This window comes from Physcomitrium patens, chromosome 15, assembly GCF_059467195.1.
Source record: "Physcomitrium patens ecotype Gransden chromosome 15, ASM5946719v1, whole genome shotgun sequence".
Classification (NCBI taxonomy): Eukaryota; Viridiplantae; Streptophyta; class Bryopsida; order Funariales; family Funariaceae; genus Physcomitrium; species Physcomitrium patens.
Window position 1 is genome coordinate 333,942 of NC_143424.1, and position 26,676 is coordinate 360,617.

The 26,676-nt window shown below is 30.5% G+C and overlaps 1 protein-coding gene across 10 annotated transcripts; it reads left to right on the forward strand.

Annotated features, from left to right (window-relative positions):
• Positions 1-20,301: 20,301 nt before the first annotated feature.
• LOC112292211 (uncharacterized) lies at positions 20,302-25,465 on the forward strand. Of its 10 annotated transcripts, none has more exons than XM_090256134.1 (5): positions 20,302-21,340; positions 22,318-22,864; positions 23,034-23,169; positions 23,279-23,722; positions 24,198-25,465. In XM_090256134.1, the coding sequence occupies exons 4-5, from the start codon at positions 23,374-23,376 to the stop codon at positions 24,251-24,253; spliced, it is 405 nt and encodes a 134-aa protein (XP_090112260.1). In that variant the 5' UTR covers positions 20,302-21,340; positions 22,318-22,864; positions 23,034-23,169; positions 23,279-23,373; the 3' UTR covers positions 24,254-25,465. The 10 variants fall into 10 exon arrangements, with proteins under 10 accessions (XP_090112260.1, XP_090112259.1, XP_090112262.1 ...); XM_090256133.1 differs by having other exon boundaries at positions 20,684-21,340; positions 24,493-25,465; XM_090256136.1 differs by having other exon boundaries at positions 20,688-21,340; positions 23,080-23,169; positions 23,551-23,722.
• The last annotated feature ends 1,211 nt before the right edge of the window (positions 25,466-26,676 follow it).

Sequence of the window (26,676 nt, forward strand, 5' to 3'; positions counted from 1 at the left end):
ATCTAAAAAATACATTGAGACTCTTGAATCTAACAAGACAGAGGCTTTGTAATGTTTAGGTTCTAAAATAATATTTAATGTAAAACAAGGAGAAGATTCTAAGGAGAGAATAGGACCTCCATTAGATATTGTATAAGGTTCTAGCTGCACGGTTCCTATTATAGCTAGACAAATTTATTTTTCAATATATTATCTTTTTTGACATTTGTACTCCTCAGTTTATAATTATTTCACTTCTTTAGACAATGTTGAATAGTATGCTTAGATTCTCCACAATATAAGCACAATTCTTTCCAACAGCAATGAATCTTTTTTTGATCAATAAGAGGTTTGAAACATACCATATCAATTTACATATCCTCTACTTTCAAATGTATGTATTGAGGAGGCGTTGATATTGCCATTGAATTACAGTATTACTGAGGCCTACTTGTCTGACTCTTAAATCAAAATTCAAAAAGTTGATTGTCACACTTCACAAAAAAATCAATTGCTTGACTCAATTTTTGAAGATTAAGTAATTTGAGCATCATTTTCTTTACCTCATATTATAATCTATAAAAAAATTGGCTAATAAGTGCAGCATCATCTCACTTGATATCAGTTGCAAGTTGTCAAAATTAAAAATCATATAATGTTATGGATCAATTGTTTTGTTGTAAAATATGGAACTTGTTGGTTGCATCACAAGTTGCATCATATTTTCTATTCATGAATCAAAATTCTACTAAAAAAGCCTCCAAATTATCTAGTATTGGATCTCGTTGTTCAAGAAAAGATGAAAACCACAATAATGCAGAAACTAAAAGAAGTGTATCAATGAATCTAACTTGTGATCTTGGAGTTAGATAGCTTTGGGGTTGAAGTTCAATTATAAATTCTACTTGATTGATAAATCCTTGAAACTTAGATCTTGTGCCATCAAACTTCTTAAGCAAGGCAACTCTTGATTCTTTAGTACCAAAAAGATGTTTCACTATAGGAAAAAGAATATGATTAGGTACCCATGTTGAAGCAGCTTCAATCATATCTATATCTTCACTTCCTGCCATTTTTGTTGCTTCTTATGGTGGTAAATTGATGCATCGCAAGCATTAATTGCTTTAATTGCTCTTACATTTGTGCCATTGCACTCTTCATTTCAACAAGCTCTGCCATGATAATACTAAAAAAATAAATGTTTAATATTACTCAAGACAAGCAAAAAAAAAGATTTGAAGATAAAGAAGATATTAAGAACAATATTAATTTACAAGAGGGTAATCCACAACTTCTAATATGTTTATGTCTTATGAAGAAAAAGGAGTAATCTACTCTTAATCAAAAAAAGACAAAGCTATAATATTGTCAATATATTCTTGTCAATTTGTCAAGGACATGAACTGGAAAAGATGCATAAACCTAAGAAATCCATGTCAAAAGAAAAAATAAAAAATAAAAATAAAGTAATATATATATTAAAAAGAAATTAAAATAGCTATTACAAAAAGACAAGGAAACTAAAAACTCTTAAATCTAGACTAAAAGAAAGAAAAGAGTTCATAAGAATGAAGAAGGCTTCACTTTAGCCTCTATATATACTATCTAATTAAAAGCTATGTGGTAATTTTGTATAGGATGTTTAATATGTGTTGACTTTACAAACATGCTTTAGCTTATAAGACAGGTTTTTTATGTATAGGCCACATAGTTAGCTTGTACTTCAAGCTACCAACATATGTGGCACATGGCTAACTTATTGACTACATTTTTAACCTAAAAAATCAATTATAGACACTTATAAAGTCAAAGCAATATCTATGAAGCTTCTGAGAAGCTATTATAGAAGTTATTATGGAATTAATAAATTTTTATCTAATCATATAGGTAATTATTAGTTTACATGTGTATGTCAGTAACACCTACTTAGGTAATATATATAAAGAGCTCAACAACTTGCTTCCAAAGTCTAAAAATTCACTAATTTTGGAATTAATTTTTTAATTTGTTTTAGTTTCAATTTCAATCTTTGTCATTCTAAACAAATACTCTATATTGTTATATAATCCCTTGTGCTCATTATAATTATGAAGAATAGTTAATTCTTATAAATTAAGTACTTTTCAAAGATATGAATCTCAAAGAACTAAAACATCAATATATTCTTATATCACTCAAAAAGACTAGAAAATCACTATTAAACTAAAATGGCCATTGCCAAAGTCAAAAAGATTAAAAAGTTTTGAAACAAGTCTAATGACTAGAAAGACCTTGACAAGTGTGAAGAAGGCTTTATTTTTGCCTCCATATATACTATCTAACTAAAAACTACATTCTATTATTCTACAGGACTTTCAACTTATATCTAATTTATGAAACATGTGACTTAACTTACAAGATAAGTTTCTTATATATACATATCATAGACATATATATTTACTTCAATAGTTACTTATATGATTAAATAGAAGTAGGTAAATATAGAATAATTTCATAAAGTCTTCTAGAAAAGCTTCCTACAAGCTTCATAGACGTGGTTTTGACTTTAGATATGTTTGTAGGTTAGAAACTTGGCCAAAAAGCTAACCATGTATTGATAGCTTGTAGAACAAGTTATATCTGTGTAATAGCTTGTGGAATAAGCTAACTATGTGGCGCATATATAGATAACTTTCCTTGCAAGATAAGACATGTAGCTAACAAAGTCAACACATGTTGGAGGTCCTATAGGACATCACCACGTAGCTCTTAATTAGATAGTATATATAGAGGCAAGAGTGAAGCCTTCTTCACTCTTATGAACGTCTTTCTAGTCTTAGTCTTGTTTTAAGACTTTCTCATCTTCTTATTTTTTGCAATAGCCATTCTAGTTAATATTACATCACTTTTTGAGTGACTTTTTAGTTCTCTTCAGTGATAGAAGAGTGTATTGAAGATTCTCTTTCTTCGAGATTCATGTCCTTGATAGTTTGATAAGAGTGCTAACATATTGTTTCTATCTTGTTTTAGGTGTGAGTAGATTACCTCACTTCTATTGTTATGTTTTGAAGATTGCGGACTATCCACCTTTAAACAAAAAATCTTATTTTTTAATACTCATCTTTTTCTTAAAGAGAGTGGATTACCCCTCTTTGTGGGATTTGTTTTTAGAGGTTGTGGACTACCCACCTTTAAACAAAAAATCTTGTTTTTTAACACTGATCTTTTCCTTAAAGAAAGTGGATTACCCCTCTTTGTGGAATTTGTTTTTAGAGGTTGCAGATTACTCTCTTCTAATTTAACTTTTGAATTCATTTAAGTTTTCTATGGAAGGAAAGATTATGGATGCTACTCTCAATAGAAGTGAGAATAGATTTGCAACTATAGCAAATCTTCTTGAGCTTGTCAACACTCTAAGAGTGAAAATCTCACGTATTTCCAATGTGAATCATGGAAGTACTATACCTATGCCTACAGAAGAAGTTGAGAGTCAAAAGAAGAAGTTGTGCACTTGAAAGAAGCAAGTAGATCAACATCATAAATAAATCCATGGAGTTTTGCTTCTATAAGTATGACAGGGAAAAAGATTAGTATGCCTGAGAAGTTTGATGGAACAAGATCAAAATTTTGAAGATTTTTGCAATAAATCAAGCTGTATCTAAGGTTGCATCCTTTCCAATATCTTGATGGATTTATCTAAGTCGGACTCATAGGCACACGATTATCAAGAAGTGCTCTCTCTTGATTTACACCTTTAATGGAAAAAGATTCACAACTATTTTATGATTTGAATTCATTACTAGAAATATTTATGACCACATTTGGAGAAAGTGATCAACAACGAGTAGTAGAGACCAAGCTTTTATGCTTAAGATAAGGATCACAATCAGCCACTACATATGCTATAGAATTCCAAAACCTTGCTTGCGATGTGCACTAGAATGACAAAGCACTTATCAACCAATTTCGATAGGATTGAAGGATAGTATCAAAGATTTGTTATTAACAATACCAAAAGTAGATTCTTTAGAACAATTTATTACTCAAGCCATTGTATGCAACAATCATTTATTTGAAAGGCATCAAGAACAGAGATTTGGTTGGAGAGGAATAAATCAAGTAATGGTGACAGCTCCCAAGTTTTCTGAAACGTATTCGTCAAAGTCAGAACCAATGCAAATTCATATGATACGTTTTAAACCTCTTATGAAGCAGGAAAAGACTCGACATCACCAAGAGGGGTTGTGTTAATATTGTGGAGAAGCTAAACACACTGCTCAATATTGTCCAAAGAAGCAATGTAATTACAAAATAAGGAGTACAATTGCCAAAGAAGATATTGTATCAAAAAACAAGTTTCTCTAGCCATAATAGGGACTGTGCAACTAGAATCTTGTACAACACATAGTAAAGGTCCTATCCTCTCCTCAGTCCCCTCATCTTGTTTTATAATAGAAGTATATTTAGAACCTAATAATGATAAAGTCTTTGCCTTGTTAGATTCAGGAGCCTCAGCATGTTTTATAGAGTGTTTTTTGGGCTTTGCTAATTACTATCTAATCTTCATTAAGAATTTTTTTCAAATTGTAGCTCCACTTACACATTTGACTTATAAAGACAAATTTGAGTGGAATAAAGAAGCAGAAGCATCATTTGATGTTTTAAAGAAAGAGTTTATTTCTACACTAATTTGTCACGGACATACTCATATAAGTCAGTAATTATATATATAAATAGGTAGAAGTAAGTAAAAGTAGATAAAAGTAAGTTAATTCTTTAGTATTTGGTATAAAAGCTTCTTAAAACCTTCATAGATGCTGCTTTGACTTTATAGGTATCTTAAATTGATTTTTTGGATTAGAAACGTAGTCAACAAGTTGGCCATGTGCCACACATGTTTTTAGCTTCAAAATCAAGCTAATAATATGATCCATACATAGAAAAACTTACCTTGTAAGTCAAAGCAAGTGTCCTACAAAGTCAACACATATTGGAGGTCCTATAGAATGTTGCCACATAGCCCTTAGTTAGATAGTATATATAGAGACAAGAGTGAAGCCTTCTTCACTCTTGTCAATTCTTTTTTTGCTTCCAGTCTAGTTTCAAGGATCTCTAGTTTTCTTGTCTTTTGGCAATAGCCATTCAAGTTTCTCTTTCAATATACATACTTCTTTATTTATATTTTGTTACCTTTCTTTGAGTGAAGTCTCACTTGTCTAAATTATTTTTTCATTAAGTTCTTATCCTTGATACAATCTTATATTGCGTTGACTTCTCTAAGGTATTTTTTTATGGAAACAGACGCGTCAGATTTTGCTATAGGTGCCGTATTGTCACAAATGGGAACAGATGACAAACTCCATTCAATAGGTTTCTATCGAGGAAATTTTTAATAGGCAAGATTAATTATGAGATCCATAACAAAGAGCTCCTTGCAATCGTGGATTCATTTCAAGAATGGCATCATTATCTAGAAGGCACCTCAAGTCTAATTATTGGGTATACAGACCATAAGAACCTCGAGTACTTTATATCAACATATATCATGAATCGTCGTCAAGCTTGTTGAAACATGTCTTTATCTAAATTCAATTTCAACATCATTTATCGACCTGAAAAATAACAAGGTCTATTAGACGCTCTTTTTAGATATTCTTATCTTACACCAAAAGAAAGGGGATGCATCTTTTGATCAACAAAGATCAATTCTCTTGAAATCCGAGCATTTTCATCTTCGAGCTATAAAATCAACATTGAGTGTTGATTCAATATTTGTGAAGCAAATTCAATCAAGCATGTCCTCTAATCCTCTTCTTTAGGATATCAAGGATACTTCTTCTAAGTCTCATGATACTTAGAAGTTTGAATTCAAGAATAATCCATTATATTTCGAAGGATGCCTATATGTTCCAAAAGATGAAGCTTGATTACGTGTTCTTCAAGTTCGTCATGACTTTCCAACAGCAGGACATTTTGGGTATAATAAAACTTTGAAACTAATATCTATGGATTTTTGGTGGCCGCAAATGTGGAAGGCACTTAAAGATTTTGTACAATCTTATGATCTTTGCTAAAGATCAAAAACTCCTTGTCATCGACTTTATAGTCTTCTTCAGCCGTTATCCATTCCAGAACAACCATGGTCTTCTGTTTCCATAGATTTCATCATGGATCTTCTAATCTTAGGTTCTTATGACTCTATATTCATGATAGTAGATCGTTTTACCAAGATGGCACATATTGTACCATGTACATAATCTATCACAAGTAAAGAAACAGCTAAGCTTTTCATTGACAATATCTATCGCTATCATGGATTACAAAAGGATATTAAATCAAATAGGGGGACTCAATTTATATTAAGATTTTAGAGAACCCTATTCAAGATTCTAAAGGTGGATATAAAGCTTCTTTCAGCTTTTCATCCTCGAACTGATGGACAAATAGAACGGATAAATCAAGTTCTGAAGCAGTATTTGAGATGTATCATCAACTACCATCAAGATGATTGGACAACTCTTTTACCATTGGCAGAGTTTGCATATAATAATTTGGTACATTCTTCTATTCAAAAAATACCTTTCTTTGCCAATTATGGTAATCATCCACGTCTTGATACTTTTGACTTTTCAAAAGTTTATAATCCTGCAGTAGAAGATTTTAAAAATCGCTTGTCAGAGCTACATACAACAATGAAGTTACAATTAAAGAAAGTTCAAGAACGACAAAAGAACAACACGGATGCCTATAGCAAGGAGCAATCATAATATAATATGGATGACAAAGTATGGTTATTTCATTGTAATATCAAGACTACTCATCCTTGTGATAAACCTTTTCCTGTTTGTGAATAAATCAATCATGTTGCCTATCGATTACATCTATCGGAGTCTATGAAGATCCACCCTATATTTCATGTGTCTCTTCTAGAATCATATAAGATAGTGAATATCTTCCTATAGAAGTAGATAATAACCAAGAATTTGAAGTGGAAGAAGTCTTAGACCCAACGTGGTGCCAAAATAGGTTGGAATATCTTGCTCATTGGCACGGATATGATATTAGTGAATGCACATGGGAACCATCAAAGAATCTTGCAAATGCAGCAAAGAAAGTTGAAGCCTTTCATCAATGACATCCATCAAAATCAAGATAAAGAATAGAAAACCTTTGCTATAAAAGAATTAAGATCAAAAGAAAATAACATTCTACCTTCTATCTTTTATTGTAGCTTCTGTGTATTTGTGATGAGATGGAGCATCAACAACTAGCAAATTCAATTCAAGAGCTTTCATTTGCGGACTTACCAGATGAGACATTAGGATTGTCACAACCTTCAAGACGACGGAATCGAGATGAAGATTCTTAAGAACAATATGTCCTTCCTCGAATAAATGGTGAGATACAATGTGTTTGGTATCATGACCTTGGAAGAGACTTCTGATGTTTAGTGATTTTATTAGAAGTAAGAACAACTCCTGACAGTGTTCCAAATGTTTTATTTGAAGGAAGTTATGAAGGGCTCAATAATGATCAAATAACAGGGTGGTCTTCTCACCCTAGTATGGGACACTATAGATGGTTGAGAGGATCTATCAACCATCTTTGAAGAAAGCAAAGATCGGAGTATGTAGCAAATACAATTCGCCACATCTTGGACTTTGTCAACATATGAAGACCGCTCCTCATGGTACTCGTCCCTAGAAGGGGAGGAGATAATATCATGGATATATACATTTATCTCAATAGTTACTTATATGATTAAATAGAAGTAGGTAAATATAGAATAATTTCATAAAGTCTTTTAGAAAAGCTTCCTACAAGCTTCATAGACGTGGTTTTGACTTTAGATGTGTTTGTAGGTTAGAAACTTGGCCAAAAAGCTAACCATGTATTGATAGCTTGTAGAACAAGTTATCTCTGTGTAATAGCTTGTAGAATAAGCTAACTACATGGTACATATATAGATAATTTCCCTTGTAAGATAAGACATATAGCTAACAAAGTCAACACATGTTGGAGGTCCTATAGGACATCACCACGTAGCTCTTAGTTAGATAGTATATATAGAGGCAAGAATGAAGCCTTCTTCATTCTTATGAATGCCTTTCTAGTCTTAGTCTTGTTTTAAGACTTTCTAATCTTCTTGTTTTTTGCAATAGCCATTCTAGTTCATATAACATCACTTTTTGAGTGACTTTTTAGTTCTCTTTAGTGATAGAAGAGTGTATTTAGGATTCTCTTTCTTCGAGATTCATGTCCTTGATAATACACTATATCATCAAATTGTACAACAAGCTATCTACACGTGCAAAACATGACTAACTTGTTGGCCAAGTTTCTAACCTATCAATCAACTATAAACATATATAAAGTCAAATATGCATCTGTACAACTTTTAAAAAGTTACATTACAAGATAATATCAAATTTACCTATAATTATCTTCTTACTAATATTTTTTATTTAAATTGTGTATATCAATAATAATGCAAGGATAAATGTGACTTCAATACCAAGATTTTATTAGATGAATCAAGTACAAAAATTACCAATTTGAAAGAATTTACAAGCCTTACCAATGTTGTCTCATTGCCTTGCAACAAAATGCAAGATGAGGCACATATCTTGACACTACATTCCTAGCCAATTATGATATTGTTCTTTGCTAAACAAGTGGTGGACCATCAACTTCGGAAGTAATTAAAGCACACCATCCTTGTATCAACTTGCAAGACAGCAAGTTGATAAGTAGTCACTTGGAGGAGTCTCTAATTGCCCATGTTTGCTTATAGGATCCAGGACTGTTAAATCGTAAAATCGTCACCTAAGCTTTAGCATTGTCGACGTTCTGTAGTACCAGAGGTTCTCAAAATGTTACCAGGCCTGAATGCAAGCCAGGTTGTGGCCGAGTCGGAGGAGTTGTAAAGAAACAAGGTAGAGAAGAAGAAAAAGTGCAGTAAAAGTCTCTGTGCAAAGAAACCAACAAAACACGCTTCTCTCCGTGCGAGGGAGATTTCACAAGACCGCAACGGCTGCGGACCTTTACTTCTACTTACGACCACTCGACAAAAAGCACAACTTGTATCTTTGCTGGGAGTCCAAAACCCACTTCAAGCAAAACGTTGCACTCCAACTCAACACACCAGAATCGTCGAGGACTGCTTCTGCCAATGTGCGAGTCAAAATAAATAGATAAAACAATTATCGCCACTAGGGGAAGCAAAAGGGGAATAAAGTTGGCGCTAATAGCACCCCTCGGCTGACAGCAAGTTAAACTGCAGCAAGGCGACATCACAAGGGAGAAGAAGGTACGAGCAACGTTGAAGCGGCCAACACCCCCTCTCAACGACTTTGCCAATGGACAAAATCAGCTGCCGGTACGCTAAACAATTTCGTCACAAAAAGAATCTTCCCATTGGCTACTAATGTGGATCACAGAAAGCTAGTACCAGTATCCCTTATTCGTTCGCCGGACAGACACAACCTCACTCTACACAGCCGCCACCGACGGAAGCAGGGAATGAGGAAAAAAAAAAAAAAAAAAAAAAAAAACCAACAAGTCCAGTGCTAGATCAGCAACACAGAAAACTAAACCTCGTCCCTTCTCCAAAACCCAGCCGCTCACGAGCCGAGCCGCCACTAGATTCGGCACGAAGAGGATCTACACTGAAGAACACGTGCAGTACTCCAACCACCGTCAACATTGCACATAGCCGCACCGAGACAGCTAGCCCTCCGCAGCGGCACCACTGCCTGGAACCGTCGGAAAACACACACAGGCAGGAAAACAGAGAAAAATTCACAGCAGAAAAGAAAAAAAAAAAAAAAGCGAAGAGAGAAAGTCCGGGGTAGCCCCCGACCCCTGTCGAGGCTCAGATCCTGGATTTCGGGGACCAGCCAACAGGAATTTTTCTTTTCAAATTTCCTCCTCTTTTCTTTTCTTCTTTTTCGTCTTTTTTCTTTTCACTAACTTCTCTTTCCTTTTCTATTTCTTTTCCCTTTCCTACTCCCTTGAGGCAATTCCACAATCTTACATTCATTTATTTTCTATTTATCTCAAAATTCTTACACTAACTCACTAGACTAGTGACTTAAAGCACAATAAGTGCATTTTTTGTCCTAAATTTACAAATAAGTTATTTCTACAAAAAAAATAATACTTAAATGATACAAACAATTTTTGCAATATGGCTCAAGGCATTGAATTGGCACATAACAAATTACAAGGTTCTTTTCATTTTAAACAATTTCAATGCTTATATTATACTATTAAAAAAATTCTAGTCACATTTAATTGCAAAATACACTAATTTTTAATCTTCTTCTTGATACAATTTCAAAAATCCAATCTTGCAATGTTGGTATCATTTGCAACTTCAAAATATACTAATGCTAGTACTTCAATTAGCTTCTTTTCTAAACTATTGAAGATAGCATTAAAAATTTGATAAAGATTGACATCCTCAAAGCTATTTGGATGGTTGTGCCAATCTAAAATCTCAATACTAAACTAAAAATAATTCAATATTGCTTCTGCTATTGTTAAATTTATTCTAAACATATATTATCTTTAATAATTAAAAATCAATTCATTGAGAAGGATGTTGATTAAGAACTAGATGGCCACATCCATTAGTTTTGTTGTTCAAATCCAATAAACATCTAGAATTTTTTGAACTACTCAAACAAGGAAGTTGTTATCAAAATTTCAGATCTTAATGATATCATAATTAGTTGTTTTTCATATAAAATTGCAAGTAGTGATGAATTTAAAGATGATGATAGCAAAAAACCAATTTTAATCTTAGGTTTTGATGCTCTCAAGTCTATATATGTTTTTGAGACATTCTAAATGCAACTAGTTGAAGAAATTTTAAATAGATACTAGTTTATTTATCTAATCTAAAAATATTATATTACATAATTTTAAGTATATTAAACTATTATAATAAATTAAGAGATTATTTCTTATTTAAAAAATTAGTTTCTAAAATATTGTGATTTTTTTAGCAAATCTTTACAATCTTAAAAACATAAATGATAGATATTCAAATTTATTTATTTGAAGATTGATAGCATATGCATGTCATTTTTTTTTTATTTGAAGACTATTTCTTAGTATAGAGTATGACAATTTTTTGAAGCATTGTGAATTCAAAAAAAATATAATTTATTATAACTTTTATTTTCTTAATTCATCAAATCAAAGGTCTATAAGTCATAGATAATACTTTAAAGTGTACATTCTTTATTCTATTTTAAGCACTCGTTGAAGAGAGATATTCGGCACTATATAAATCAAATATATATTATAAAATAAATTGCACATGTACATTAAAATCTGAAAAGAAAAAAATACCAAGACTTACATTAAACTAAAAAATATTTATTCTTTTGAGAAAAAAGTTTAGATTATAAAAGTTCCAACTATAAATCATGAAGTATTAACTTTAACATAAACTTACAATGATAACCTTACTTTTTAAAAATTTATAATATATAAATATATATATATATAATATTTAAGGCTCATGTGTTGGTAAATTGAGTGCTTTTGTATGTACATATCTACTTATATAAAAACATTCTGTATGTCTATTTGTCCACAAATATTGTTGATTTGCTAAGGTTGTTAGTACCACTTAAATAACTAAATAAAAATACAAATAGTAGAACCAATAAAAATATTAGAGTGCATAATTATTTCATTTAGCTTGCTAAATAAGCTTCTTCTAGTATATATATATATAAATACATTAAATTCTTCAAATAAAAATTGATAAAAATTTGCAAATTATTTTATTTTTATTTAATAATAACAATTTATAATTATTCATACTTTATATTGATTTAGATGTTAAATTAAATATATATATATATATATAATTTTTAAAAATATTAATAATTTTAAATATATTAATTATAATATTAAATATTTCAAATATCATAAATAAGTTTAAAATTATTTTAAAAAATAAATAACCTAAAATAATTTAATTACGTAATTAATTTTTAATTTATTTTAAACAAATTAATAATTTTTACTTCTAATTTGATTTAAATAACTTCAATTAAGAGAAATCTATAACAAGTAGATTTTCATAAACTATTTCAGAGTCTTAATTTTTTTAAAAAATCTTTAAGATGTTAAAATAAAAATTTTTAAAACTATTATTTATTATATTCTAAAAAATATTTAATGATATTAAATAATAATTATAATACTTATAATACTATATATTTTTAAAAATTATAATTTTAATTATTCTATACAATTAAAATATTATAATAATAAATATTATATTTTTTAAAAACAATTATTAAAAATTATCTTTATTTTTATATAAATTAAATATTTTAAGAAAAAAATTAATTAGAATCTATTAATATAATAATTAAAAAATTATTAGTTTTTGGCAATAGTTTTAGTGGACAATTTTTGTTCCATCTTTTTAGAAATGATTCTTTTTAGTTAGATTTCTTCTTTTATTTGTTTTATGTTATTTTTTGTATTCTTGGTTATTAATATATGAATTTTTCTTGCACTTCTAGCACTAAATACATATGAGTTATATACTCATATATTTTTATCTATTAAAGTTTATTACAAAAAAATTCTAAAAAAGATTTTTTAGTTAATTTTTAATCTTTCAAGGCAAAGAAGGAGGTTTTTAGCAAAGATGGTTTGATTCCATGTAGGTGCCTTCTATAATCTCCATCTATGTAGATACAAGAAATTTTTGTAAAAATTAAAAAAAGGAAGCTTAATTCCATACTCTACACAGTTATGTATATTCTTAAAAGTTGTAGATAATTCTTTGATTAGTTACATGAGTGAAAAACATGCAATTTACATTCATGTCATTGTTTACTTTTGTCTTCCATGTTTTAAACACAATTTTTTTGTACCTCACTAATTATAATTAATATGACTTTTTTTCATTCATGAAACTTGAATCACATTTTTTTTTTTAATTATTATTTAGAATTTTTTCAATAGTCTATCTTACTAGGATTAAAAACGGGTCCAAAGTAGTTTTAATTTCTTCAAGAAGTTTTTGTCAATTTTCTTAATTGTGTCATCAATTTATTTTAAAGTTTCTAATATGATGCTAAAAAAATCAAAAAGTAAATCCTCTATTAGGTCCCATAATACCATAATTGTATACATACATATACATATATCTATATATATATATATTACTTTTATTAAATAATAATAATAATAATTTCTTGTAAGTTTTATAAAATCCATAATATTTTTATTAATATTTAACCAATTATTTATAAAAACATTGATCAAATAGTAATAATTTTTTACAACCCAATTTTGTGAATAATACTATAAAATATTTACATGATTCAAGCTTTTTTTTGTTTAGTTTTATATAGTTGATTATTTTATATTTAAAAAATAGTTATGAAAATAAATACCTTCACTTTTTTAAAATCCTATAGAATTTCACTTTTAAAAATATAAAATAATTATTTTTATATGTTTTAATTTAAAAAAAATTAAAAGATGTAACATAGTATGACAAGATAAACTTGAGAATCTACAACAAATCTACAACAAAAACTATAAGAGATTAAATATAAATTTTTATTTCTATAAATTATCAAATTTTGAATTATTTGCAAATTATATGAAGGTTTATTAGTCCTCATTCTTTATTGAAAGAATCCTTCTTATTGCTTTTCATTTGATTCTAATTTGTATTGTATAGTTGAGTATTTTTCTATCAATATAGAATAAATAAGTAGTAAACAAGTGCCATTGTCAAATTCTTCTTTATATAAAGAACTATTCATTAAACTATTAATTTTATAGTATGTATACATATATATATATATATATATATATATATATATATATAATTTTATTTTATATTGAATAAGATTTAAATTAATTAAAAATTTATTTTAAAACCTCAATTTTTATATAACATTGAACTACAAGTTTTATAATATATGATTGTAATTTTTATCAAAATATAAATTTTAAAAATACATTATATTATCGATTTTTTATTCAAAAATTTATAATTAATTTGGTTATGAAAAGAAACATTATGTTTACTTATTTTTTTAATTATTTACTTTCTATCTTTAAACCTTTATAATTTACTCATAATAAATTAGCTTTAAATGATTCTTATGTCATCGAAAAGAAATTAAAATTATCTATATAAATATAATACTTTTATTTTTTACAAAGTAAAACCACAATAAAAAAACATTGACTAAGTTTTGGAGTGTATATTTGCTTGATTACATTCATTCACTTGTTTTGTGTTTGTTGTTCAATTGTTTTTATTATTTTCTTGTCTCACTTTATAATAATAATTACTAAAAATTCTTAATTGGAGCCATCTTATATTTTAGGTTGAGAGATGAGTTGTATCTTCACATGGTTTTTTTTTTCATTCTTGATTATTTATGTAATTAATTATATTTGAATTTAATTTTTTTTATAATTTTAGAAACAAATCATATCCATTATTGACTTAAAAGCTAAAGTATGTTTTATTATGTACTTTTTTATTAAATATAATTTAGTATAGAAATCCATAAAATATCTTTTAGAGGTTATTACATATCTATCTTTTTAATATTTTAGACTTTAAGATGTTTTTTTTTATGTATTTAAAAAATATCTTTTTACCTATCTTTCTTTGATCTTATTATCTTTTCTAATTTATTTTTTACTTATTTTTTTTTATTATTATTTTCTACTTTTCTATTTTTTTAAAGTTAACTTAGATCTTTTTGAATATATATATTTATATATATTTCATTTATTTTAAAAGAAGGTTCAAATTTTATAGTTTATTTATTTTTTAATTTTTAATATTCTATAATTTTTATAAATTTTTATTTTATTTTTTAGCAATTATAGTTTAAATTAATAAAATCATATGAATTTTTAAAATTTTCTATTATATGAAGCATAATCCAAATTCTATTTATTTACTTTTTGTGCCATTAGATTTAATAAAATGCTTTAATCTTCTTAGTAAGGTGACTTCTTAAGTTGACATTCTTGGATTTAGTTGGATATTACAACTGGTAGATGATTTAATAGGCTCTTATTACTTATAATCAGTTATAATTGGATTATGTCAGAAAAAATAAAAATTTAGAAAATTTAAAACTTGTCCAACTTTGCCAATCACTTGTTTCAATCTTTTTTATTGTTTCATGTGTATTTGAGGTTTTTACTTACCAATTTAAAATATTTTTTTTGCATCTAATCTTAAATAGATTCCATGTTATTTTTTCTTTTCTTACTAATACCAATTTCCTATTAAGAGGAGTTATTATATTTTTATTTTTTATATTGTTATTTCTTCCAGTTATTTAAATTATCTATGTTTTTAGACTATATGTTATATCTCTTCACACTTATCAAAATTTACTATATTTTTTAAGAATAAATATTGGATAATTTTATATTAATCCTCATATAAACATCTGAAGGTGATCCATTGGAGTTTTATTATAGATTAGTTCACTTAAAATTTCTACCAAGTATAGAAAAGAATAAATATTTAAGAATACATATTCATTCTTTGTCTTATTTGGATTTTTTACATACCTAGATGCAACCTTTATGATGTAATAACATGTCTTTGTATTAATAATTTTCTTAAATATGAGTCTATTTTCTTAAATATATATATATATATTATTTGATAAAATAATATTTCACATTTTGATTATATTCTTCTTTACTAATTTTTACTTACCTTGTCTCATCTACACTTTCAATAGCTCTACTTAATCTTGTCATTTTTTTTCTTACAAAATTTATTTAGCTTATTTTTTTATTTATTTTCTCCTTCTTTTATTCTTCCATTATTTTAACTTTATTGAATATATATTTTTCTAATTTATTTTTTTAGCTTCTTTTTTTAAAAAATAATAGTTTTTATTTTATTTTTTTAAATCATAGCACCAAGTAACATTTTTATTTTTGCTGTATTTATTTTTTTTTCTTCTTGTACCACTTTTATGTATATTATTGATAAAAAAAATAAAAAACATTTATAAATTAGGTGATTGGAGCTAATTTTGCCAAATTTTCTCTCATACTCTTTTTTTTTTTTTTTTTTTTAGTCTAATTGTAATAGTTGCAGTAATTTTATACCTTAGCTAATACTATCAAAAGCTTTCTTATTTCTTAATTTTTTTCTTTAAATAAATTATTATATCTATTGCTTTTAGGTTTTTAATTTTTTTATATGACTGTTCTTCTCAAAAAAAAATTATTAAATTTATAGCTATTTCTTATCTCAAAGGCATGCTTATTCAAGAGCCTCATTTAGATGCATTTTAAATATTCAAAATAAACCACATTTCTTAGTTTAAAGATTTCATTTGTGTTTGCTTCTTTTCTAGTTAGACTTGCAAGACTCTACATATCAATTTTTTTTTTCCTATAGATAAGGCTATAAGATATCTTGATTTTAAATCTCATAAAAGTCTTTGAATTCTTTTTTATTTTTATTGAATGATAATGCTTAGAAAAAGGTATTTTTGATGGATAGATATTATTATTATTATTATTAATCATTTCTTTAAAAAAAACAAATCTTTATTTGCACCAATAATGCCACCTTGTAAGTTAATTTAATCTTCTTCTTATATCTATCTAATAGTATTTTTTGCTGTTGGCTTATTCAAACATTAACTAATTCGAAATTTGTTGTTAAATCCAAATATATGTGGCTTGTAAATGTAAAATAATCCATTGAGTTAATTGTCAACTTTCAAATTATTAGATCAATTTTTATCTTTTTGTTTATATTACCTTCTCTTATACATTAAATTATGAACTATGCCATAGCCTTAATCAAAATTAGTCTTATGTTTTATCTTTTTGTTAATTAAAACTCAATATATGTATTTTTTTGGATTTCTAACAATTTATTTTTACTAGTTTACTTACTTTTTTAATTTTTAAAATTTTTTTAGATTTAATAGTCTCTTAGATTAATTAAAATATCTTACTAATTCACTTCATGTGTTCTTCTCTATTATTTATTTTTCAATTCTACCTCAATAATTTTTTTTTTTATTATTCCATTAATTTTATAGTCTTTTATTTTTTTAAGTTACATCTTTTGCTATATCTTAATACTATCTCATAGAAAGATATTAATTTTTTATTTCTTTTATTGCCTTTTAATTTGTCATTAATTTCTAAATTAGACTATTTTTTACTTTAATAATATTTTTAGAATTCTAAATATAATAATTAGTATCTAAATATAAATATAAATATATTTTAAAATTATTATAATTTATAAAAATAGATTATTTGTATTGATTTTAGAATTTATTACTTGCACAGTTTCCACAAAAATTATGTTCTAATAAAGAATCTACCACTATTATAAGTTTATTAAAAAGATATTCATTATAATTTTTCTAATAAGATGAGGTTTACCATGACTTCCATATGCATCTAGTCTTATCAAAATTTCTTTCATTACTTGTAGTTATATTTGTATAAGACTTTGTTCTATTTTTTTATATATAATTCTAACTATTAGATCTTCTCTTTAATTAAATATTTAATCCTACACACTCACTATTTCAATCTATAATAATCCTAAAACTCAAAAGAATAATATACTTTAATATAAGTTTTAAAACTTGATTATATATTTTATATTCTTGTTTAATTCAATTATCTTTCTAATAATATCTGTATTTACATCCAACTCATAGCACAACCATTGCCATACTAGAATAAGCTTGATTTATATAACTTCTTTATATTAAAAAATTAAAGTTCATGATTTTCTTGGCTAAACTTTATTATATGCTATCTATATATTATTTTAACATACTTATTGCTTAAAAACATATTAATATTAGAATCAAATTTAATAAAAATATCATAGTTTATTCATATTTTTATTCAATTTTTTTAATAAAATAGTTAATTTTTCTTTAAAATCTAAGAATTTTCAATTACAACAACTAAATTTTAAAAAAATGAATGATAAAAATAAAAACATAAATAGATTTTTTTTCTGGTTTTAAATTAAAAATAAAATGAGCCTTTTTTAGAGGTAAAATAACATAAAATCATAAATCTTTAATAAAAAGACTAATAGAAAAAATTTTAAAAAAATACTATAAGATTTTTAAAAATTACATCTCATTTACAAATCAATAATATGAAGCAAGTTAAGGATTTCTAGCAAATATGTATAGCAAAAAAAAATTTATATAGAATTATAGTTTTAAAATTTTGGTCAAAACAAGACACAAAGACTATTCAATATATCATTAAGTTTTCTAAAAACCAATAATAATAATAATAATAATAATAATAATAATAAGAATAAGATAGATAGAATTCTCTAATTCTAAAAGTTATGTTGTTAAAAATAATAATTTTTTTTTTTTTTTTTTTTTTTTTTTACTTTATAACTTATAGAAAATAAAAATATATAATCAAAACTGATAGACTATTCTAAAGCTATTGGAGAATTTTAAAAGAAATTTGGCCTAAAAATGAATATTATTTGGTCTTGTCATAGATTAAAACTTTGTAGCACAACTTAGGCATGGTCTTAAGATAAAATCTTGTTTAAGCTATAATCTTAAAATATGTCTTAATAGACTTCTTAGAGTGTTTTTGAAATACACAAAGAATTGCTAGCACTACTTGCTACTTTGAAGAAATCATAGGACATACCAATTTTGTTATTTAGCTCTAATATAGAACCAAGGTATGATTCATTGAGATTTTCAATTGCTCATCTTCATAATTCTTTAAATGATTCCAAAGTGTTATTAAACAACTTATAAAACTTTTAAACATTAATTTTAGAAAATCTAATAAAAAATCATAGAAAATATTTGGAGAACCTACTAAATATTATGAATGCACAAATACTTAGAACATATAAAAGTTCAAATTTAAACAAAAATTTCTTACTGACATATGTAATAACATGTGTAGAGTACAAAACGATTTTTGCTAGGTAGTAGAGGTGCCAAAGCAAGCATTACAGCAACCACTATTCACAAATGTTTTCAATTTTTTTCTTTCTTTTCTGTGTATCAGAAAAAAAGAAAAAAAGAAAAAAAGAAAATTATGTAAATATAATCCAAATGAGATATTTCCATGGAGTTGGGACTTAACTGGGAGTTCAGCCTCACCATCCACACATCGTGTCTGCGAACCAGATTCATCCGCTCCGCTCCACCAGAACATCACAGACCACAGCATTACACAATTACACGCTGAACCAAACTTCGGCAACGATGGCTTCTGATCAGTCTCATCTTCAGATCAGAAGACTCCGCTTGATGATTATGATGAGGTGGGCTTTCAGATCCACAGCCGTGCCGCTGGCTAGCTGCGTCCTGTTGCTGGGATCACTGTCGTAAAACTTGTTGTCAACTTCACTTTCCTCATCTGAACTTTCAAACAGTTGCAGCCATGTTTCATGCGGCGGAACGAGTGGTTGCAGTGATTCCCTTGATATTCCCTACAGGATAATCATATGGTTGAATTCATAGACTATTATACCTCAGAGTTCGTTCCCGGCTGAATTGAGCTTTTCCTAATGGGGGTGGGGGAAAGTTATTTGAAAGTTATTACAGCCTCGCCCACAGTTTGATGTAGACGTCTTACAAGGCACGCTTCCTCTTTTGATGTCTGAGCTGCAAATAGAAGCACTCCTCAGGATGGTTGACATTGTGGGATAGGACAAATATTAATAATGGTGCTTCGAGTGCAAAGCAACTTGCAGGAATAAGCATTTAATCGCACTGGTTGCCAGGAGCACAGTTTTTGAACAACTAGGCCATCTTTCAGGGCCCTCAGTTTGATGCCCGAAACAAAAATCATGGTTCCCATGCAATTCATTGATTGGGTCCTTGAGTATAAATCAAAGGTTCTGCATTACAACTTGGCCATTTACATACTGTATCCACCTCGGATACTGTAATATCTGTCTGTCATCATTAGATCAACGAGGGAACCATCTAAAAACATCACTAAATGCAAAGACTGAACAACCATCCTTGCCGTCGAGAAATCAGATCAGAATGGAATAGTTTTTGGTATTTTCCCAGGATTTCTGAAACTGTAGGTTGGAAGGCACGAAATCCATCCTTCTCTACAGGGATACATGCTGATGTGCGGCTATTCTAAGAACATGAAACTCGCAGGTTCCAATCTCTGTAATCGTGGAAATTAGATTCGCGCCCAACATCTTTCCTAGAACAGGGCTAAAAATAAGACAAAACCAAACGCTTGGTCAGTGAATTTGGAGCCAATTTGCGTCAGAAATGATAGCAAGTTTTGTCCTTTTCACCAAGTGATGGATTGAGCAGCGATTTTGGTGGCAGAACAACAAAGGCCCGAGAAACCGCATCACATGAGCCTTGACAGTTTGCTTCAGGCCAGCTTGGCTTCCCACCATGAGCAGCCAATAATTTTCTGAACCCGAGTGTCTAAGAATAACGATCTTGGGTCTATGCACAATTTGAGATCATCAACGTTGATGTACAGGCTAATTTCGAAATCCATCTTCCTTTCCGGACGATAAGTCAATCCTGCTGCACACATGTGGAGCGTGGGATTGGAAAATGACGTGAGGGCTCACGATCAAGGACTCCCTGAAGTCTCCAGCTTTATACTTAATGCTTCAGGGAAACTATTTAAAGCTTTTTCTCGGTGTTTACAGATGGTCTCGAGTTGACCTGTGTTTTTGTCTGAAGTTCCGTACTGCCGCAGGGCATGACTAATAAAATACTAGATGCTTTCAGACTCCTAATCATATCATTTGCTTAATTTAGGGTTATTCGCAGCGAGGAACCAGGCTCGGACTTGCAACGAAGGTTAAAATAGGCTTACGGACGTGAGACATCGACAGTGTGAGGATTCGCGATGGAGTCTGCTTGTGCATATCACACTCTGAGCTGCCCCGCACAGCAAAGATCCAGAGTTCAACTTCCTCTTTCGTCAATATGAATCCCCAGCAAGCCCCGTATCCAACCATTGAGTGTATGTCTTCAGTCGTTTACGAACTACAGATTGGTTTCAGCTCTCGGCAGGATCCTTTCTGTCTGTGAGTTTCTGCCATTAAGAGTACGAGGTGTAGGTATGACTCACGTAAAACAACTCAACTCCATACATCATGCTGAAAAGATTATGAAAGCGTTTACACTTAGCTCTGAAGTCGCGCTACGCCTTGTGGGTATTATCTGCGGAAGCTTGGCAGCGTGTGCATACGGACATCAGCTTGGATTGGGACAGGGAGGGTACATCCTGCAATTGGTGGAAACACGAGCAAGAAGTAGACAGGGATCTGGTCGGATTGTCTTCGAATGAAATCTCCTGTACAGCAGTAAGTTCATGCCACATGAGACACATAGAATTGGATTGTGTTGCGTGGTTGGCTGGGGTCTTTGATTCACTTTAAAGGAATGATTTGACAACTTTTCGTGACAACTACAATCAGTAACTCCACAACTGATTGTACCATATTTACACAATCTACAACTTCGTACATGTTGTAGGCATGGTCACCGCTCCTTCTGTGTACATACCAACAGACCCTCTGAGGTGGGTAAAGGTTGACATTGAGAGGTTCAAAAACCATTAAGGGCCGCAAGTTTTCTAGTAAGCGGTGACTATGCTTGATCTAACTAGGGCCCCGAATTTTAGAAATAATTTGCCTGCAACCTCTTTGATGTGTCAACATGTTAAGATCCACGCCGAAGTAGAACTCAACCTTCATGGGACCGAAGTGGGTCATATACATGAATCAGGCATCAGTCTAACTGCTATTCTATGATATTAGGTTTGATCATTGCTTGTGTATGTAGTCTTGATTCTCTACATCTATCACGAAGTATTAGGTTACATAGGTCTAAACACAGCTGACTCATTTTGAAAACTACATGTGAGGAATATTAGCAGGATAAAAATAAAAATAAATAAAGATTTGCAGACAACTAGCAGAGTTTTCGAAATGAGTTGTACCTGAAGTCTGTCATGGCTGTGGTATCTTAACAGAGAGACCAGCATGTATAAAATATTAATATAGAAAGGTAGACCGGGTTGGATTTCAGATCTGTGGCAGTGGGAGTAGACTCGTGAATGTCGTTTACAAGAGTGGTAAAATCTGACGCCTTACAACTAGTATTCTTTTCCACTCTGGATGCACCACTTGCAGGTTCTAGCAATCAATCTGCGCTTCTCGGTACATAGTAATTTTCAGGCGATCACAGACTGTCAGAAGGCAGTTGCATCTGTCATCAGATGTGTCCACTTCGTTTGTTAGCCTCATGCATGATTCCTCGCCATTGCTCTTCTGTACAGTTGATTATGTTCAGAACTGCTGCAAATGTTTCAAGGTTGGCGCAAAAAGTTATTATATCTCGAACTCCGGACCATTGGGAAGTGACAATCTCCATGAACTATTCGACCTCTGGGCGCTGAGTTACAATCAGCGGAGTCGGAACTGGGTGATAAGACGAGAACTAACCAGATGAGGCTGGAAAAGCGGCGACGGAAGCGTCGTGGGCGGCATGCTTATATTTTGGCGCTTTACGTTGCACTTTCAGATCCTCTCATGGACTGAGATATCTTCGCTCGCCGTCGTCCACATCCAGCTCAGGATCCGGGGTGTGCTGCTTCGCACGCTATCCCTTCGGCTCTTAATCGCCATCGTCGTCGCTTACCGCTCCCCTTTTATTTCTCCGCGTCGAGGGCTAGTTCTCGTCACTGCTCTCGCAAATAAAACTTTCAGGTTGAATGCCTCACAACACAAACAGAGGTCGGCAATGCACCAACCGAGCAGAAACCTCCGCAACTTCCCTGGGGCTCACAATCACAACCTCGCTTGACGGGGTCTGCCAACTTGTCGGTAAGATTCCATGAGACATCTTCTTCTTTTTTTGTTAATTTTTTTTAGGGTCTGTAGGTCTGTATTCCACTGCTTGGATTATATTCCTCTCACTCTCAGTTCGTGAACTTCGTTTAAGATCTCCGTTTCACGCTGGTATTTCTTGGAAATGTTTTATATTTTATGGCAGAAATCTTGAACGGTGTATATGTTTGGGATATATTCGTTTAAGCCAGGTCTGTTTTGACTGTTGAGCAACTGCTTGGTCGATATGCGGAGGAGAAGTTAAAGGTGGAAGTGTAGTCAAACGAATGCCAACAGAAAGGGTAAGCACGCGCTGACTTGGTATTTCTGGGGTTTTCTACGCAACTCCGGCGAGAAATCGCAATTGCTAATGAACTGAGCGAGGAAAGATCCAATTTCGTGGCTCGTCAGGTTGTCGAGTTTGCAGTTTAGTGTTAATTGTGTGGTGGAGAGGGGAGAGGAAGAGGAGGAGAAGGAGGAGTTGTAGCAGCAGTAGGCTGATCGGAATGGGGAGCAGCAACTTTCAGCATGGTAGTCGAGAAGAGCTCAATTTATTCCAACCCTTGTTCGAAACGCGACAACGTCTTCAATTTTTGTCTTCAGAAATTCGTTTGCAAGCACCTAATCCACCGACAATTGGAGGATCGAAGCCCGAAAATAAAGTTCTAATCTTGGAAACGCAGGATGATTGCGGCTCCGACACAGCTGTAGCTTCATTACTGAACAACTCCACAGCCAGTTTCAGTTTTCATACTGCGGCACCAACTGTAGAGGATTCAGTCGATGGGAATGATGTTGAACCTGACGGTGGGACACAGCACGAGCAACCACCAGACAACGAGCACACTCACTTGGGTAGGTCATTTCACAGTCTTCCTCTGCTTCTGCATCATGTGCTGTATTCTTGACGTTTGGGATTTGAAGGGAGTAGGATGGTAAATCTGTGTGCACACAAAGAATCTACTTTCTCATCGCAATGAAATACGGTTAGAGCGTAATCTCGTACTGCATCGATGCTCGCAGTCCAATCTTAAAGCATGCTCTGGCTGGATATTGTGGTGTAGTTCACGATCATGGTCTCTATCTGTGCTAGTTTTGGGAGACTAGCCACGTCCGTCTCGAACGATTACCAATCACTGGAATGGAGAAGAGGGATCCCTGCAGATTTAACTCAATTGTCTAGGTTTGAGTTACAGGACAGTGCTCGGACTGCTGAAAATCTCTCAATCGCAAACACTGGATTTGTAAAGGAATCCATAGGTGTCCATTATCACCCAAATTCAAATAGTGGAAGCATGACAGTCAAAAGTTCTGGTTAATGACATGTCAGGCAATAAAAAGCTGCATGCAGTTCTATGTCGCCTAAACGCAGCAAAAAGTATTTAGTATCACTGTGAGTGGTGATCACATAGCGGCACATATGCCAACAAGCGACAAGGGTGCCACTGGCACCCGTTTCCAGTGGCTAGAAGTCTTATAGCAGGGGTAAGTAAGGGTCACAAGTTGAGTGTCCGTGCCTCATCCATTCATTTCAACCTTTGATCAACACTTATAGTTTTGCAATGGAAGTCCTGGCAGTACTGATAAGCCTGAGATGCTTGATGTGTCATGTTTCCAAGCGAAAGCGACGAAGGCCATCCGGGAGAAGCTGATGCTGAGCTCGACACGTGCTGGTCGAATGCCCGGAGTTGCCTTGACTGACGAGACAGTCTAGAGCAGTGTCAATGATGCAGCTCGTCGTGGTCTCTCCTCCTCGGCGCTTCGCCGGATCAAGAGCAGCAGCGGATGCGATAGCAAGGGTCCCGGAGATGGTGAGCTGCAGGGTCGATTGTCATGCCGTTGTTCATCCTGCTTGTGTTGATCTGAGGAGGAGGAGCACGTTGAGCTGTGGATTCTGGTGTGATCTGGCCATGCATCATACTGTGCAGATGATCTCGGCACTAGTTGTGAAGTACCTGCAATGCAAATCTAGTGCATGAGAATGCAATGCATTTGTGCAGACTCGGAGGAGATGCACATCTGTGTTGGATGTTAGTTGAAATCCTGGACCCGATCACTTGTATTTGTCGATTGCAGGCTCTTCTGAACTGTGGGTGCGTGATGCTTTTGTTGCATGGCATCTGTATAACGAAATATTATTAGGAAAAAAATAAAAAAAAAAAAAAGAAGAAGAAAAAAACAGAAAGGAAGATAAACAAGAGGGAACAATAGGAAGAGAATATTGATGAGTTGTTTACACATCAATGTAGATTTTTAGTTGTATTTCTGTGCATACTTCAGGTGCTGGGGAACTTCACAATGTACCCGCTGTTAGGAATCATTTTCTTACATGTATTTTCGTGAGAAATTAAGATGCAGTGAATATGCAAAAATTAGAAACCAAGTGATAAAATAGAGGGATAAGAGTTGGAGACAACGTTATGAAGTTCATCAGAATTGAATAGAATCATTCAAAAGGGACGTTGGAAACAAAAAGAAAAAAAAAAGGGGAAAAAAAAAAAGACCTAAACTGTTTTTTTAATAACCATCTTGCATGAAAATTTGGTCGTGCTGAAAATTTATCTTGTTAATTTATCGTGTTAATTTATCTTGTTAATTTGATGTTTCAACATGTATTTGCTTTAAACCAATGAAAAGCCAGAAACTATTGAAGCAAATAATAAGTTTTACAGTGTGTGTGGGGGTGTATATACATATATATATATATATATATATTATTGGAGATAATAGAAAATGAGATCCTCAGATTGAATTATTGTAGAATCCATTAATAAATATCAATAAAGACTGGCGTAACAAAATAAAAACAAAATTAAACAAAAACATGCATAAAACCAAAGGTTCAAAAATTAAAACAAAAATAAGATTAGTACTTAAATATCTCAAATAAACCAAACAATTTAATTTTTAGAAGATGGCATGAATTGATTATATGTTTCAAGTGTATGAATGTGACTTGAAGAACATCTATATATATATATGAAAAAATTTAAAAAATTAAAATTCTGCCACTCTAATACTAAATTAATAAATAGAAAAAACCATAAAATAATATTAACTTAAAATTCTCAAGATAATTTAGATATAGAAATCTATTATTTGAATTCAATCAAAAAGATACCTTGTAGATCTTCTTCCTTAGATTTAGAATATATATATATATATATATATATATATATATGTATATATATTTTTATTCAAATTTATCATATTTCATTAAAATAAATAAAAAATTAAATCTAAGAAGAATCTTAAATTTTTATTGAAACATAGTTTAGTCAACTTCATAGAATTTGGCCATATACATCTAAAAATAAATTTAATTTTTTTAAAAAAAATATTTAGATAATATTTGATATATTTTTTAACTTATTAAAAAATAGGTACTCTATTGATCTTAAATAGTATAAAAAAATACTCATCAAAACCGTGTTCTAAAATAAATTTAAAAATTAGAAAATTTAAAAATAAATTCTATAATTAAGGAGGTAATAAAACTTAATATAAATAATATAGTTAAGGATGTAATAAAATTGATAAGTATTGATATTGCTTTTGTATAAAAAAGAATTTTACTTACTTTTTAGAGCCATAAAAAAAGCTAAATAAAATTAATTAGCAAAAATATCATCATGGGAATCTTTTGGTAGAAATAAAGAATAGTAATCAGCAAAAATTACTTAGATAAATCTTAGATTGATACCTATAGAAGGTAAGTTATGAACTAGGATCAAAACCAAACCTTGAAGTACAAAATAGTGCATCTATGTTAAATGGTGCTCTATGAGAATTATTTTTGAGGGATTTGA